Source organism: Ovis aries, chromosome 2 (genome assembly GCF_016772045.2).
Source record: "Ovis aries strain OAR_USU_Benz2616 breed Rambouillet chromosome 2, ARS-UI_Ramb_v3.0, whole genome shotgun sequence".
NCBI classification, from domain to species: Eukaryota; Metazoa; Chordata; class Mammalia; order Artiodactyla; family Bovidae; genus Ovis; species Ovis aries.
Window position 1 is genome coordinate 28,307,445 of NC_056055.1, and position 14,696 is coordinate 28,322,140.

A 14,696-nucleotide genomic window follows, 5' to 3' on the forward strand; every position below is an offset into this window, starting at 1 on the left:
TTGGGGTCTGTTTCTTGCTTACCTCACACTCACCCCAGTAGAAGAGAAAACGGGAAGCGCAAGAGGCTTGTTTGGGGTTGGAGGGCAGGGGCATCATTTCATTCTAAGGCCCCACTGAAGGGTTACTGGGAGTAGTGAGGTCTGAGGACGAGAAAGACTCAGGGGAGACTCAGAGCAGACATGCAGGATGCTTGCTCTGCCCAATCCAGCTCCACACAAGGGAGCATTTGCACTCTTGCTGCACAGAGGAGGTGGGTGTGAGGGAAGGCACACCTACCCAAGGCCACACACCAGCCAGGCAGGACCTCCCATGCCAGCTGCCCAGAGGGTCTCAGAGGCTGGACAAGGAACCCTAAAGAGCTGGCCTTTCTTGCCATACCTCCCCGGAGGATGCAGCCGTCACTCTGTGGTCTCTGTTGCTGGCCAAGGGCCACCAGAGACTCTGGCCACACTGCGGTCACAGGCAGGGCTGACTTCCAAGGCCTAGTGGCTGGAGGGGGTTGCAAACAAGTGTCTGCACCATGAAGGTCCACAGCCGGCGGCCAGATCAGATGACTTTCAGGCAGCAGGAGCAGGAGGTGGCCGAGTACTAAAGCGGACCAGAAAGCCAGCGGGTACCAGGGGTGTGCAGCCAGAGGCATGGGGGGAGCAGGGTTCCGATCCCACAAGCAGATGGGATTCCAAGAGAAGCAGGGGCTGGATGGCAGGGCTTATTCGCAATCTGCCCAGGGAGGGGTTTGGGTGGAGGGGATCCTGGCTTTTGAAGATTTGGAACATAGTGAGGGCTCAACCATCATGTTCTTCCTCCTTCAAAAAGACTGTCTTCAAAGGTCTCGTCCTGGCTTTTTTTTTTTTTTTTTAAGCATATATTTTCCCACAGAGAGGGATGGGGGAGAGAAAAAGTGTACCCTGGGAGTGCAGGTGAGGCCCCAAAGCGCCCAGCAAATTCCTGCCTAGGACACCCGGCCATAACCAATGGGTCATGCTGTGTCTGACATGCAGGGGAGTTTGTGCAGTAATAGACACAGCCCTTGGCTTTAAAAGTGGGCGAGGGGTCCTCCTTGAACATGAGACCCCCGTGGTACTCCACTGAAGCCAACAGAAAAAGAAATTTAATTATGCCAGAAAGAAAGGCCACAATCCTACCAGGGGTGGGAACCAGTGGTCTGAGAAACTATAAATACAGGTAAGGTGCACAGAAGCAGCATTTAAATCTCTGGAGGCCTGTGGCAGAATGTGCCAGAACAAGGTGTTGTTTTGAAGGGGTTCACATCTCTGGGCTCAGAAGCACAGAGTCGGGGCAGCTGAGAACAAAGGATACCAAGACCCTCCAAGGACTGGAGCAGATGCTGGCGGCTGGACCTGTGTGTGGGTGTGGCATGAGGGCCCAGGGGACCCAGAGCACGAGGGTGTCATGGCAAACAGAGGAAACACTAAGGATCAGGGAATGCACCTTTCATCAGATTTCCTCAAGGAGGCAGGGTAGGTAGGGCCTTGCTTTACTCAAACCAACACAGGTCCATATAGGAGCCTTGGGACCCTGACGAGTGTCCTGTTTCCCAGGGCCTAAATGGGGGGCAGAGGTGCTACTGAAAGAACCCAGGTGGCTAAGGAGTATGTGCCCAGGAGACTCAGTCCCTGTCTCCCCAAGCCCAGCAGAGGGACCACCACCCCATCCACACACACAACCAGGACCAAGGTCAGCAGCAGCTCCACCTGCACCCTGGGCCCCAGCGCTCCTCCAAGGCCTGGCAATGAAGCCCTAAGCTCCCTTGAGTCCCTGTCCCCCTGAAGGACCTGCCCATGGCCGATGGGTCACCTCTCTGGTAAGCACCTCTGGGGAGCTGCGCACCTCCATGGGTATCTGACCCACACCCACTAGCGCCACTAACCAAGGACTCTCTTCATACCTTGCACCCTCAGCAGCACACAGGAGGCGCTTAGAGTGAAAAAAATGACTGATAGATAACTGAAAAGGAAGACTCAAAGGACAGAAGCAAGCTGTGACCTGCGGGGAGGGCTCAAAGTAGAGGGCGGGATGAGGGCAGGTGCTCTGGGGTTCCAAGAGCCATGGCGCCTCACGCTTCTGCAGAAGTGAGGAGGCTGCAGGGAGGTGGGGGCTGGGGTTGGGGAGAGGCAGCCAGCACTTGGGCGGTGGGGCCTGGTACCTGCAGGTACAGATGGACAGTGAGGTAGCAGGGCCCAGAAAAGGCACAGCCCCAGCTGCCCTGGGCTGGATGCTCCTGCTGCACTCCCCACCCAGCAGGACAGCCACAGCGGGAGGACAGGATGCCGTTTTCAGAGCTGAAACCACCTGATCAAAGTCTAGGGACATGCTAGAAGGCGGGAGGGCCAGCAGCCTCCAGGTGGCACAGAGGAGGGTCTCTATGGACAGGTGGCCTGGGCCTCCTGCAGAGGCCCCTTTGGTGCTCCAGCCCCGCAGCGCTGCCTGAGGCCCCAGTGAAGGCTCCAGGGTCCACCCACAGCCCACGTTACAACCGCTGCTACTCCACAGAAGCTAGGAGACCCCCTACTAGTCCTCTAATTCTCCATCTGTAAAATGGCTTCCTTCCCTTTCTCACATGGCTCCTGTGAGGATTTTACAAAGCACACAGAGCTCAATGTGGGACACACAGCCAGCCCATCACAGTGGCCGGTGGACTCACACAGGTGACCTTCCTGTAGATCTGGGCGGCATTCTGGCACTCTGAGTAGGGGTACTCCGAGGTGGCCATCTCCAGCATGCACATCCCGAAGGCATACACGTCCACAGACTCATCGTAGTGCTCCTCGTACATCTCTGGTGCCATGAACTCGGGGGTACCTGCACCCAGGAGCAGAAGACGCAGGGTCAGTGGTCACTGGGCCTCGGAGCCCCCTAGGCCTCTCATCAGAGTCCCACACCTCCTTCCCCATCCACAAGCCAGGACGGGCCTGCCCCCATGCTCCTCGCCACTGGTTCTAGAATCCAGGATTCAAACAGGATTCTGCTTTACTGATAGAAGTTTCCCCAAATCCGCACCACCATCCCCCCATACCCTCCCAATTCTAGGGTGGATCAGTTTATAGCTCCATCCCCTGACCACAGAGCTGGGAGACCATTGCTTCCCAGGAGACAGGGTCTGTGCCAGAAATGATGGAGGTGCCTCTCTTGGAGGAGGCAGAAGTCTGAGCACATCCCTCCTGGCTACAGGCCCGGATAACCCAGAGCAGACAAAAACTTGGGGTCACCACAGAGCTACGTAAGTTGTAAAAGCCCAGAAAGGCCCCCATGTCCCTAGACAGGCAGAGCATCAGTCAGCACAGTGATCCTCTTCACTAAAGATGGCTGCCTGCGGACAGCTGGGCACGTGCCAATCATCTGGCAGGTACCAGCAACGTGTTATGGTGAGAACTGCCCGTCCATTCTAAGCACAAGAGATTTTAAAACAAAGCTCACTCTGAATTTGTAAGGACATGATAGACTCACATAGGCTGAGTAAAATAAGCAAAATATATGATTGTACATGCATGCTGGCCATCCCATATAAAACCATAAGCACAGACAAAAATGACTCATCTAGAAGGTGGCGTTACAGCTTTTTCCTTTAGTCTGGTGTTTTTAATTTTTCTGTAACAAATATTTGCTTTAAAAATCACAAACTCTTTCTTTTTTTTTTTTAAAGAAAAGGTCCAACTGAGCATCTGTCAAGCTGAATGCAAAGAAATGGGGCCATCAATTTCAATAAGACTGCTTAATTTCAACTTCTCCATCTTTGTTGACCTTGGAAGATTCTCAAAACGTTCCAGTTTTTTTTTTTTTTTCAAAAAGCAGATGTAAAACAGTACAAACTAGTGTGTTAAAAAGCATGAGGTTTTGGGGTACCTGGCATGCAGGGAAATTAAGGGTGATTTTAATTTTTTTTCCTTTACCCATAATTTCAACTTAAGATGTATTATATATTTACCAAAAAAAAGAAGTTAACAGTTTGGGTAAAAAATGGAAAACACAAGAATCTACGTTGAGTTACAAACATGCATGAAGAAGTCTCAAAGATTGCATCAGAAATAATGATGAATAGAGAGAGAACTGGAGTTCAAGGGACCTTGCACTGGCCATTTTTCATCCTTTTGGGTTTTTGGACCATACGATAATACTGAAAATTTTGGCATTTGGCCATGTCCATCTAGAAGGATAAGAGAGAGGAGCCTCAGGGCTGCTGGCAAGCAGCTGGGAGCAAAGCCGGCTTAGAGAGGACCCGACTTACCTGCCCAGACCTCCTGATCACTCAGCTCAGTCTCTTCTGAGACCCTTGGGAACCAGAAATGCTGCTTTGCAAGAAATACCCCAAGGACCCAAGATGTTCTGACTTTGTGGGAGCAGAGTGGACAATGGGTGTGTGTGGGGCCCAGCTGCAAGGTGGGATGGTGGTGATGCCAATTTTGCACTTGTGCGAGGGCCATGGACACCAAACTTTTTTCTTTTTCCTTACAACACAGCTGTTTAAATCTAAATGTTAAGAAGAATGTGTGTATGCTGGCACCCATACACACATGTGTCCAGGGACCTCTGGGCGCACCTCCTACGCCCCACAGCTCTGCATCCCCCAAGTCCCAGCCTCCATGGCTGTGAACACCTGCAGGAAGGACTGTGCCAACTTCACCTCCACCCACTCAGGGCCCGGCCAGCACAAACGCAGTGAGAGCACCCCATGACGGCGTCAGATCCACGCAGCCCTCAGGGACAAACTCCACAAGGGTCAGGGGGAGCCTCTAGGAGGCTGCCACCGCCAGATATCTCAAATCACGTCTTATTTGCACAACACCTCTCTGACGGCTGCACCTAGAATGGGTCTACAGTATCAAAGGCCCCCATAGGTACCCTGGACACAGCATGGAGGGAAAAGCCTCATTCATAGGCCTAGGGGATCCTTCACCTGACCACAGACCCCCACTCAGCTGAGGCCCCTTGCTGGGGACAGGGTCTTGCTGCCCACCTGTTTAGATGTGCTGACCAGCCCCCATTTACAATGAGCATGGAGCTTCGAGGGCTCCAGCTGAGCAAAAGGTGGGGTGATCAGGGAGTCCTGTGGAGCCAGACACTGAGTGGGGCTCACTGTGCCTCCAGAAACACGCAGGCTTCACCTCACCCCACTGCATCACTCAGCAACTGGAAGTCCATTTCCAAGAGGAAAAAGCTGTCAAAGAAGCCCTGACTTCCAAGGCCAAACCTGCAAAGCCTGCCTGGACACCTCTAGCAGCTCGGAGGCTTGGTGGTGTTTCCCCCAAATCCCTGGGTCCCACAGCCAGGCCCTCACCTGCTCCACCCATTTCACAGATAGGGAACTGAGGCCCGAGTCAACCCTTGCATCACTACTCAGCTCCCCTATTCAGCCAGAGGCCACAGGCCTCACATCCGCAGGACACTTGGTGGCTACCTTGTCCCAGATGTTGTCACATTCCAAAACCACTAGGCTGCCAGAGAAGTTTCCAGATTCCCAGCAGTTCCATGTTCCACAAACAAGTCAAGTTCTGTCTCCAACCATACAACAAAACCATGAACTTGCCAAGCCCTAATCACCCTCTCATCTTGCTTATGTGGGAAGACGCCGTCGCATCATGGCATGGAGGAAAGCCTCTCCCAATCTTTCCTGATCCAAACTTCCAGAGCCATACCCTACAGCCACCTGACCCTACAGCCACCTGACCCTGCAGCTCACTGGCACTTTCCAACATCCTGAACCCTATAAATGGCTGCCCCACAGCCCCTTCAAGCACATTCTTTGCAAAACCTAGGAAGGGCTCCCCGCAGCTCTGGTGGACACACAGTGCCTGCTGCATGCAGGACCAAAGCTCAACCCCACATGGGGCTGGCATGAACTGCAGACCATGTCCTCACGATAGCCACAGCCACAGAGGAGCTTCTCTGAGGAGGATAAGAAATGCAGAGGCTAATAGCCAGCAAACTGCCATCCACATGAAATCCCTCAGCCCCACACCCCTCATGCTCACTCCATACCCCAAACTACCCCAAAGGTTCCCTCTGTGGGTCTTGGGGTCTGGGGCTCCCTCCCCACCCTCAGTCCACTGAAGGCAGCTCCAGCCTCAATGACCACGAAGTCCCCACATACTTCTGTCCTTCAGATCTCTTTCCTGCACCCAAGTACCCTTAGTGTCCACAGGCCCTTGGGTGCCAGTCAGCCTCAGCACCCAAGGGACACAGCTAAGGGACACACACAGGGCATCCAGGGCTGCAGCCAGGCATAGGGGGCACAGGCAGCAGAGCCAGCACTTGCAGGATGGTGATCCCGGGCAGGTGGGGAGGTGCCCTGAAGCACAGGGGCATGAAGAGACAAGACGGGCTCACCTATCACGCTTTTAGCAAAGGATGCTCTCTTGAGGGTGGCCAGGCCCAAGTCGCCGATCTTCACAGACCCTGTGGGCCCAGTGATAAAGATGTTGTCACACTTGAGGTCCCGGTGGATGATGGGGGGCGTCCTGGTGTGCAGGAACAGCAGGCCCTTCAGGATCTGCCGGCACCAGCTACGTAGAACCTTGGGCTTCATCACCTTGAACCGCTTCAGATACCTGCAGGTGGGGGTGAGGCTCACCCACGGCTCGTGTGGGGAAGGGACTCCCAGTTGCTGAGGGCTGTGTATTTATTTCCCAAACAGGGGCACTTCTGAGAAAGGGCTGCTGGCCACACCAGCCAGGACCATCCCAAGCAGACGCAGGCCCGGGGCCTCAGCCATTGCAACTCTTGAGGCCCAGGCCAAGCCCACCCCAAGGCCCCAGCTGGCTGGGTGGGTAGCATGCTCACGTCTTCAGTGTCCCCGAGGTCATCAGTTCGGTCACCAGCACAATGCACCGCTTCCCCCTGGCACTGGACTCCCAGAAGTCATAGAAGCGCACAATGTTAGGGTGCTGCAGGCCCTTCAGCATCTCGGCCTCCTCCTTGAACCGCTGCCTCTCCAGTTTGGTGAGCTTCCGGTCCTAGAGAGAAACACACACGGACTGAGAGCGATACTTGGCACAGCCTCAGGCAGAGGCCTTGCAGGGAGCCGGGGCCAGGACTCTGCCAGGCCGCTCTCTCGGCTCTTAACACACAACACGGCAGGAGGAAAGGACTAGATATCTGGAGCTGAGGGAAATCTGACCCAGTTTCAAGTCCTTCCCCTCTTTACCCACAGAGAGTAGGACAGGCCTGATTCATGAAGCCAGCACAACTGTTCACGGTTCTCCAACATCTGGACCATCAGACCCTGATATCTCATCAATTTCAAATTAGCTTCTCTCTGCTCAAGAAGCTCAGCAAAAAGGTCTCTGGGAATCAGAGATACCGCCAAACCCCACACTGTAATACTCATGTGTTTTTTCCCCAAAAACACCTCTGAGGGGCAGCATCAAGATGGCAGAGTAGGAAGACGTAGAGTTTGCATCTGCTCACAGCTAGGGCGCTGACGAGGCCCTGATGCGGGACCTGGACACCTGAGGGGTGGGAGGAATTCCCGAGCAACCAGGTAGGATGTGGGAGGGAGGGAGAGAAGAGTGGCGGTGGGACCAGACAGGAACCACTGAGAGTGTCTGGAGGAGAGGGAAGGTTTCCGCACTCAGAGGAGCCCACTCACCACCAAGGGATCAGCGAGGACAGGGAGGAACCTGTGGGAGGCTGGGAATAGAGGGGAACACAGCCAGCGTCTCCTCTGCCCACTCAGCCCCGGTGAGTCTGTGGGGGTCCTGGGCCTGAAAGCCCCACCACCCGCTGGGACCCCTCCAGCTGCACAGATCTCAGGCTAAGACCACCCGGCCCCCCTACCACCCCAGGCCTCTTCCAGACGCTTGCATCTTAGGCCTGAGTCCAGCCCCAACGCCTCTTCCAGCTGTGTGGATCCCAATCCTGAGCCCTCACACCCACGAAGGCCTCTTCCAGCCACACAGTACTGGCAGCCCAAGTCCCGCCCCTGACAGAGCTTCCTTTGGCCATGTAGGTACAGGCAAGCCGGACGCCACCCGTCTCCAAGGCCTCTTCCCTGGCTGCGCCAGCCCCTATGGGCACGCCAGTGGAGGCCTATGCCCCAACTGGCCTACATGGCATGTGTGCTCCAGGCCAGCTTCAGGAGCAGATGCTAGTGAGCGGAACACCAAAGCGGGTCCACAGACCTATCTGGAGGTCTTGGAGGGTCCCCTGGGGAGGCAGGGGGAGGCTATAGCTCACAGTAGAAGGAAGAAGACTGGAAGAGGAGGCGTGGAGAGTATTTTATTTATTTTTTCTCAATAATTACTTATTTTTATTTATTTATTTGGCTGTGCTGGGTCTTAGCTGTGTCACGTGAAAGTGAGATCTTTGACCTTCCTTGCAGTAAGTGGAATTTTTAGGTGTGACATGTGGGATCTAGTTCCCTAAACAGGGATCAAACTCAGGCTCCCTGCAATAGAGCACAGAGTCTTAGCCACTGGACCACCAGGGAAGTCTTATTTTTATGTCTTTATCTTTTATTTTTATTCTTTTTCTAATTAGTTTTTAAACTGCTTTATTGTCTTTCTTTTGCCTTTCTTTCTTTCTTTCTTTTTTTTTTTTTTGCTGTTATCATTCTGTTTTATTTTGTCCTGTTTAATTTTTAGAGTTATTTTGCTAAATATAGTTTTTACTTTCCTAATTACCTTACTTTATTGTTTGGTATTGTTCTGTTCTTTTCTGCTTGTTGCTTGCTTTTTTTTTTTTTTCTTTTTTCTGCACTTTAAGGCTTACTGGGCCTTGGTTCCCAGGCCAGAGGTTGGGCCTGAGCTCCTGTGGTGGTAGTGCCAAGTCCAAACTGCTGAATTAACAGAGAACTGCAGGTCACAGGGAAATTAGTCAGTGTGAGGTCTCCCAGAAGTCCTCATCTCAGCACCAACACACAGCTCCACTCAACTGTCTGCAAACTCCAGTGCTGAACTAATCAGGTCAAACAACCAGCAAGACAGGAACACAGCCCTGCCCATCAAAAACAATGGGATAACAAAAAAAAATACATTACAGATGTAGGAGCAAGGTAAAAACCTTACCAAATAAATGAAGAGGAAACAGGCAATCAACCTGAAAAAGAATTCAGAGGAACAGTAATAAAGATGATCCAAAATCTTGGAAATAGAATGGAGGTGTGGATCAAGAAAATACAAGAAATATTTAACAAGGACCCAGAAGAACTAAAGAATACACAGTGATGAGCAACACAACAAGGGAAATGAAAAATACACTGGAAGGAATCAATGCAAATTATCTGAGACAGAAGAATGAATAAGTAAGCTGGAAGATCAAATGCTGGAAATAATTACTGAGGAGCAGAATAAAGAAAAAGAATGAGAAGAAATGAGGACAGTCTCACAGACCTCTGGGACATCACTGAACACAACAACATTCGAATTATAGAGGTCTCAGAAGAAGAAAAGAGAAAGGGTCTGAGAAAATACTTGAAAAGATTGGTCGAAAACCTCCTCAACATGAGAAAGGAAATAGCCACCCAAGTCCAGGAAGCACAGAGACTTCCCTACTCAAGGAGACAAACCCAATGATAATCACACTGAGACACATATTAATCAAACTAACAAAAATTGAATTCAAAGAAAATATTAAAAGCAGCAAGGAACAGCAAAAAATAACACACAAGGGAATCCCCAAAAGGTTATCAGCTGATTTTGCAGCAGAAACTGCGTAGGCCAGAAGGGAGTGGCAAGATACATTTAAAATGATGAAAGAGAAAAACCTACAAATAAGATTATTCTAGCCAGCAAGGATCTGGTTCAGATTTGATGGAAAAATCAAAAGCATTACAGACAAGCAAAAGCTAAGAGAATTCAGCACTTCCAAACCAGCTTTACAACAAATGCTAAAGGAATTTCTCTAGGAAACACAAGGGAAGAGAAAGACCTATAAAAACAAACCCAAAACAATTAGAAAATGGCAATAGGAATACACATATCAATAATTCTCTTAAATGTAAATGGATTAAATGCTCCAACCAAAAGACTGGCTAAATGTATACAAAAACAAGACCTGTATACATGCTGTCTACAAGGGACCCACTTCAGACCTAGAGACTCGTACAGACTGAAAGTGAGGGAATGGAAGAAGGTATTCTATAGCAAATGGGTATCAAAAGAAAGCTGGAGAAGCAATCAGATAAACTAGACTTTAAAATAAAATAAAGACTATTACAACAGACAAGGAAGAACACGACATAATGATCAAGGGATCAATCCAAGAACAAGATCTAACAACTGTAAATACTTATGCACCCAACATAGGTGCATGTCAAAACATACGGCAAATGTTAACAGCAATCAAAGGAGAAATCAACAGGATTACAATTACAGTGGGGGGATTTAACATCCCACTTATACCAATGGACAGATCATCTAGACAGAAAATAAATTAGGAAATACAAACTTTAAATGACACAGCAGACCAGACAGACTTAACTGATACTCAGAGGATATTCCATCCAAAAGCAACAGAATACACATTCTTCTCAAACACACACAGGAAATTCTTCAGGATAGATCACATCTTAGGTCATAAACCAAGTCTCAGTAAATTTAAGAAAATTAAAATCATATTAAGCACCTTTTCCAACCACAATGCTATGAGATTAGAAATCAATTATAGAAAAACAACTGTAAAAAGCACAAACACATGGAGGCTAAATAATATGCTACTAAGTAGCTAAGACATCACTGAAGAAATCAAAGAGAAAATTGTAAAAATACCTAGAAATAAATGACAACAAAAACATGACAACCCAAAACCTATGGGATACAGCAAAAGCAGTTTTAAGAGGAAAGTCTATAGTAATTCAATCCTATCTCAAGAAACAAGAAAAATATCAGATAAACAACCTTATGCCTAAAGCAACTACAGAAAAAAGAACAAGCAAAACCCAAAGTCAGTAGAAGGAAAGAAACCACAAAAATCAAACAGAAAAAATGCAATAGAAAGGAATGAAATAATAGCTTAAATCAATGACACTAAAAGCTGGTTCTTTGAAAAGAAACAAAACTGATAAATTGTTAGCCAGATTCATCAAGAAAAAAAAGGGAGAGGATTCAAGTCAATAAAATTAGAAATGAAAAAGGAGAAATTACAATTAATACCACAGAAATACAAAGGATCATAAGAGACTATGGTGGTGGTTTAGTCGCTAACTCGTATCCAACTCTTGTGACCCCATGGACTGTGTAGCCTGCCAGGCTCCTCTGTCCATGGGATTCTCCCAGCAAGAACACTGGAATGGATTGCCATTTCCTTCTCTGCTGCTGCTGCTAAGTCGCTTCAGTCCTGTCCGACTCTGTGCGACCTCATCGACAGCAGCCCACCAGGCTCCCCCGTCCCTGGGATTCTCCAGGCAAGAACCCTGGAGTGGGTTGCCATTTCCTTCTCCAATGCATGAAAGTGAAAAGTGAAAGTGAAGTCGCTCAGTCATGTCCAACTCTTTGTGACCCCATGGACTACCAGGCTCCTCCGTCCATAGTATTTTCCAGGTAAGAGTACTGGAGTGGGGTGCCATCGCCTTCTCTGATTTCCTTCTCTATAAGAGACTATCCAAGCAACTACAGGCCAATAAAACAGACAACCTGGAAGAAATGGGCAAATTCTTAGAAAGGTACAATCTCCCAAGACTGAATCAAGAAGAAATAGAAAATTGTTTTAAACAGATCAATTACAAGTAATGAAATTGAAACTCCAATTAAAAATCTTCTGACAAACAAAATCCAGGACCAGATGGCTTCACAAGCAAATTCTATCAAACATTTAGAGAAGATCTAACACCCACCCTTCTCAAACTCTTTCAAAAAACTGCACAGGAAGGAACACTCCCAAGCTCATCCTACAAGGCCACGATCACCCTGATACCAAAACCAGACAAAAAAAAAAAGCACAAAATAAGAAAATTACAGACAAATATCAGTAATGAACATAAAGGCAAAAATTTTCAACAAAATACTAGCAAACAGCATCCAAGAACATACAAAAAGGATCATACACTATAATCAAGTGGGATTTATCCCAGGGTTCTTCAATACACATAAACCAATCAGCGCAATAACCCATATCAACAAATTAAAGAATAAAAACCATATGACCATTTCAATAGAGACAGAAAAAGCTTTTAACAAAATTCAATATCCATTCATGATAAAATCTCTCCAGAAAATGGGCACAGCAGGAACCTACCTCAACATAATAAAGGCCATATATGACAAACCAACGGCAAATATGCTCAGTGATGAAAAACTAAAAGCATTTCCTCTAACATCAGAAACAGACTTAGTAAGAATGTCCACTCTCACCACTATTATGCAACATAGTTTTGGAAGTCCTAGTTATGAAGAAAAAGAAATAAAAGGAACGCAAACTGGAAGAGAAGACGTAACACTGACACTGTATGTAAATGACACGATACTATACATAGAAAATCCTAAAGATGTCAGTAGAAAGCTACTTTAGCTAATCAATACATTTGGTAAAGTTGCAGGATACAAAATTAATGTACAGAAGCTTCTTGCATTACTATACTCTGACAACAAAAGTTGAGAAAGAAATATCAAGGAAACTCCCATTTACCACTGCAACAAAAAGAATAAAATATCTAAGAATAAGCCTACCTAAGGAGGTAAAAGACCTGTACTCAGAAACTAGTACACATCAGTATATGACACTGATGAAAGAAATCAAAGATGACACAAACAAATGGAGAGAGATACCACACTCTTGGATTAGAAGAATCAATATTGTGAAAATGACTATACCACCCAAAGCAATCTATAGATTCAATGCAATCCCTATCAAATTACCAATGGCATTTTTCACAGAATTAGAACAAAAAATTTTACAATTTATATGGAAATACAAAAGACCCAAAGAGCTGAAGCAATCTTAAGAGAAACAGAGCAGAAGAAATCAGGCTCCCTGACTTCAAACTACACGACACAGCTCCAGTCATCAAGACAGTATGGTACTGACACAAAAACAGAAACGCAGATCAGTGAAACAGAACAGAAAGCCCAGAGATAAACCCACACACCCATGGTCACCTAATGTATGACGAAAAAGGCAAGAATATACAATGGAGAAAAGACAGTCTCTTCAATAAGTGGTGCTGGGAAAACTGGACAGCTACATGTAAATGGATGAAATTAGAACACTCCCTAACACTATACCCAAAAATAAACTCAACATAGATAAAGACCTAAACTTAAGACTGGATACTATAAAACTCTTAGAGGAAAAGACAGGAAGAACACTCATTGACATAAATCACAGCAACACCCTTTTTGACTCACTTCCTTTACTAATGAAAATAAAAACAAAAATAGACAAATAGGACCTAATTAAACTTAAAAGCTTTTGCAAAGAAAAGGAAACCATAAACAAGACAGGAAGACAACCCCCAGAATGGGAGAAAATATTTGTAAATGAAGCAACTGAAAAGTGACTAATCTCTAAAATATACAAATAGCTCACACAGCTCAACATAAACCGCCCAATCAAAAAACTGGTGGAAGACCTAAATAGATATTCCTCCAAAGAAAACATACAGATGGCCAAGAGGCATATGAAAAGATGGTCAACATCACTAATTTTTAGAGAAGTGCAGGTCAAAACCACAATGAGGTATCCCCTCACACTTGTCAGAATGGCCTTCATCAAAAATCTACAAACAATAAATGCTTGAGAGGGTATGGAGAAAAGGGAAACCTCTTGCACTGGAAATGTAAATTGATACAACCACTATGGAGAGCAGTATGGAGGTTCCTTTAAAAAACTGAAAATAGAACTACCAAATGACTCAGCAATCCCACTACTGGGCATATACCCCGAGAAAACCACAGTTTAAAAAGACACATGGCACCCCAATGTTCATTGCAGCACTATTTACAAAAGCCAGGACATGGAAGCAACTTAAGCATCCATCACAGACGAATGGATACAGAACATGTGGGACAGGGGAATTCCCTAGTAGTCCAGTGGTTAGGATTCCACGATTCCACTGTAGGGGGCGTGGGTTCGATCCCTGCTCGGGGAACTAAAATCCCACACTCCCCGTGGTGTGGCCAAGAAAAAAAGAGAAGACAGTGTGGTACATATATATATATACAATGGAATACTACTCAGCCTTAAAAAGAAACAAAACTGAGTCATTTGTAGAGACGTGGATGGACCTAGAATCTGTCATACAGAGTGATGTACGTCAGAAAGAGAAAAACAAATACTGTATATTAACACATATATGTGAAATCTAGCAAAACAGGACAGATGAACCTATCTGCCGGGCAGGAATAGAGATAAAGATGTAGAGAATCTTTGTGGACATGGCGGGCTGGAGGGGAAGTGGGAGTGGGTTGAACTGGGAGATTGAGACTGACATGCATATTGCTTGTGGGGACCTCAGTTCAGCCTTCTGTGGTGACCTAGACGGGTGGGATGGGTGGGGGAGGGCCAAGACAGAGGGGATATATACATACATATAGTCAGTTCACCTCATCGTACAGTAGAAACTAATACAACATTTTAAAGCAACTATATCAAAATTTAAAAAAGAAAAAAAAACCTCTGAAACCTTGCTCCCTCCACACCCACTTACTGAGTATTATTAAGAGAAAGAAGCATCTGTTTACTTCTAATTTACCCGTAACTTTGAGGACATGTCCACAACCACAGCAGATGACAACCAGAAAAC

At 47.2% G+C, this 14,696-nt stretch overlaps 1 protein-coding gene across 14 annotated transcripts in view; it reads right to left on the minus strand.

The window, feature by feature from the left end:
* WNK2 (WNK lysine deficient protein kinase 2) overlaps nucleotides 1-14,696 on the minus strand; it is a 162,448-nt gene that overhangs the window by 111,658 nt on the left and 36,094 nt on the right. For all 14 annotated transcript variants that reach the window (XR_009599523.1, XM_060410837.1, XM_042242989.2 and 11 more), the window contains exons 3-5: nucleotides 6,800-6,972; nucleotides 6,347-6,567; nucleotides 2,667-2,824 (exon numbers count right to left, since the gene is read on the minus strand). Coding sequence is in view for 13 of the 14 variants with exons in the window: in XM_060410837.1 (XP_060266820.1) it covers nucleotides 2,667-2,824; nucleotides 6,347-6,567; nucleotides 6,800-6,972 (552 nt within the window). In the remaining variant the exon portion in view is untranslated. The remainder of the gene's footprint in view (nucleotides 1-2,666; nucleotides 2,825-6,346; nucleotides 6,568-6,799; nucleotides 6,973-14,696) is intronic.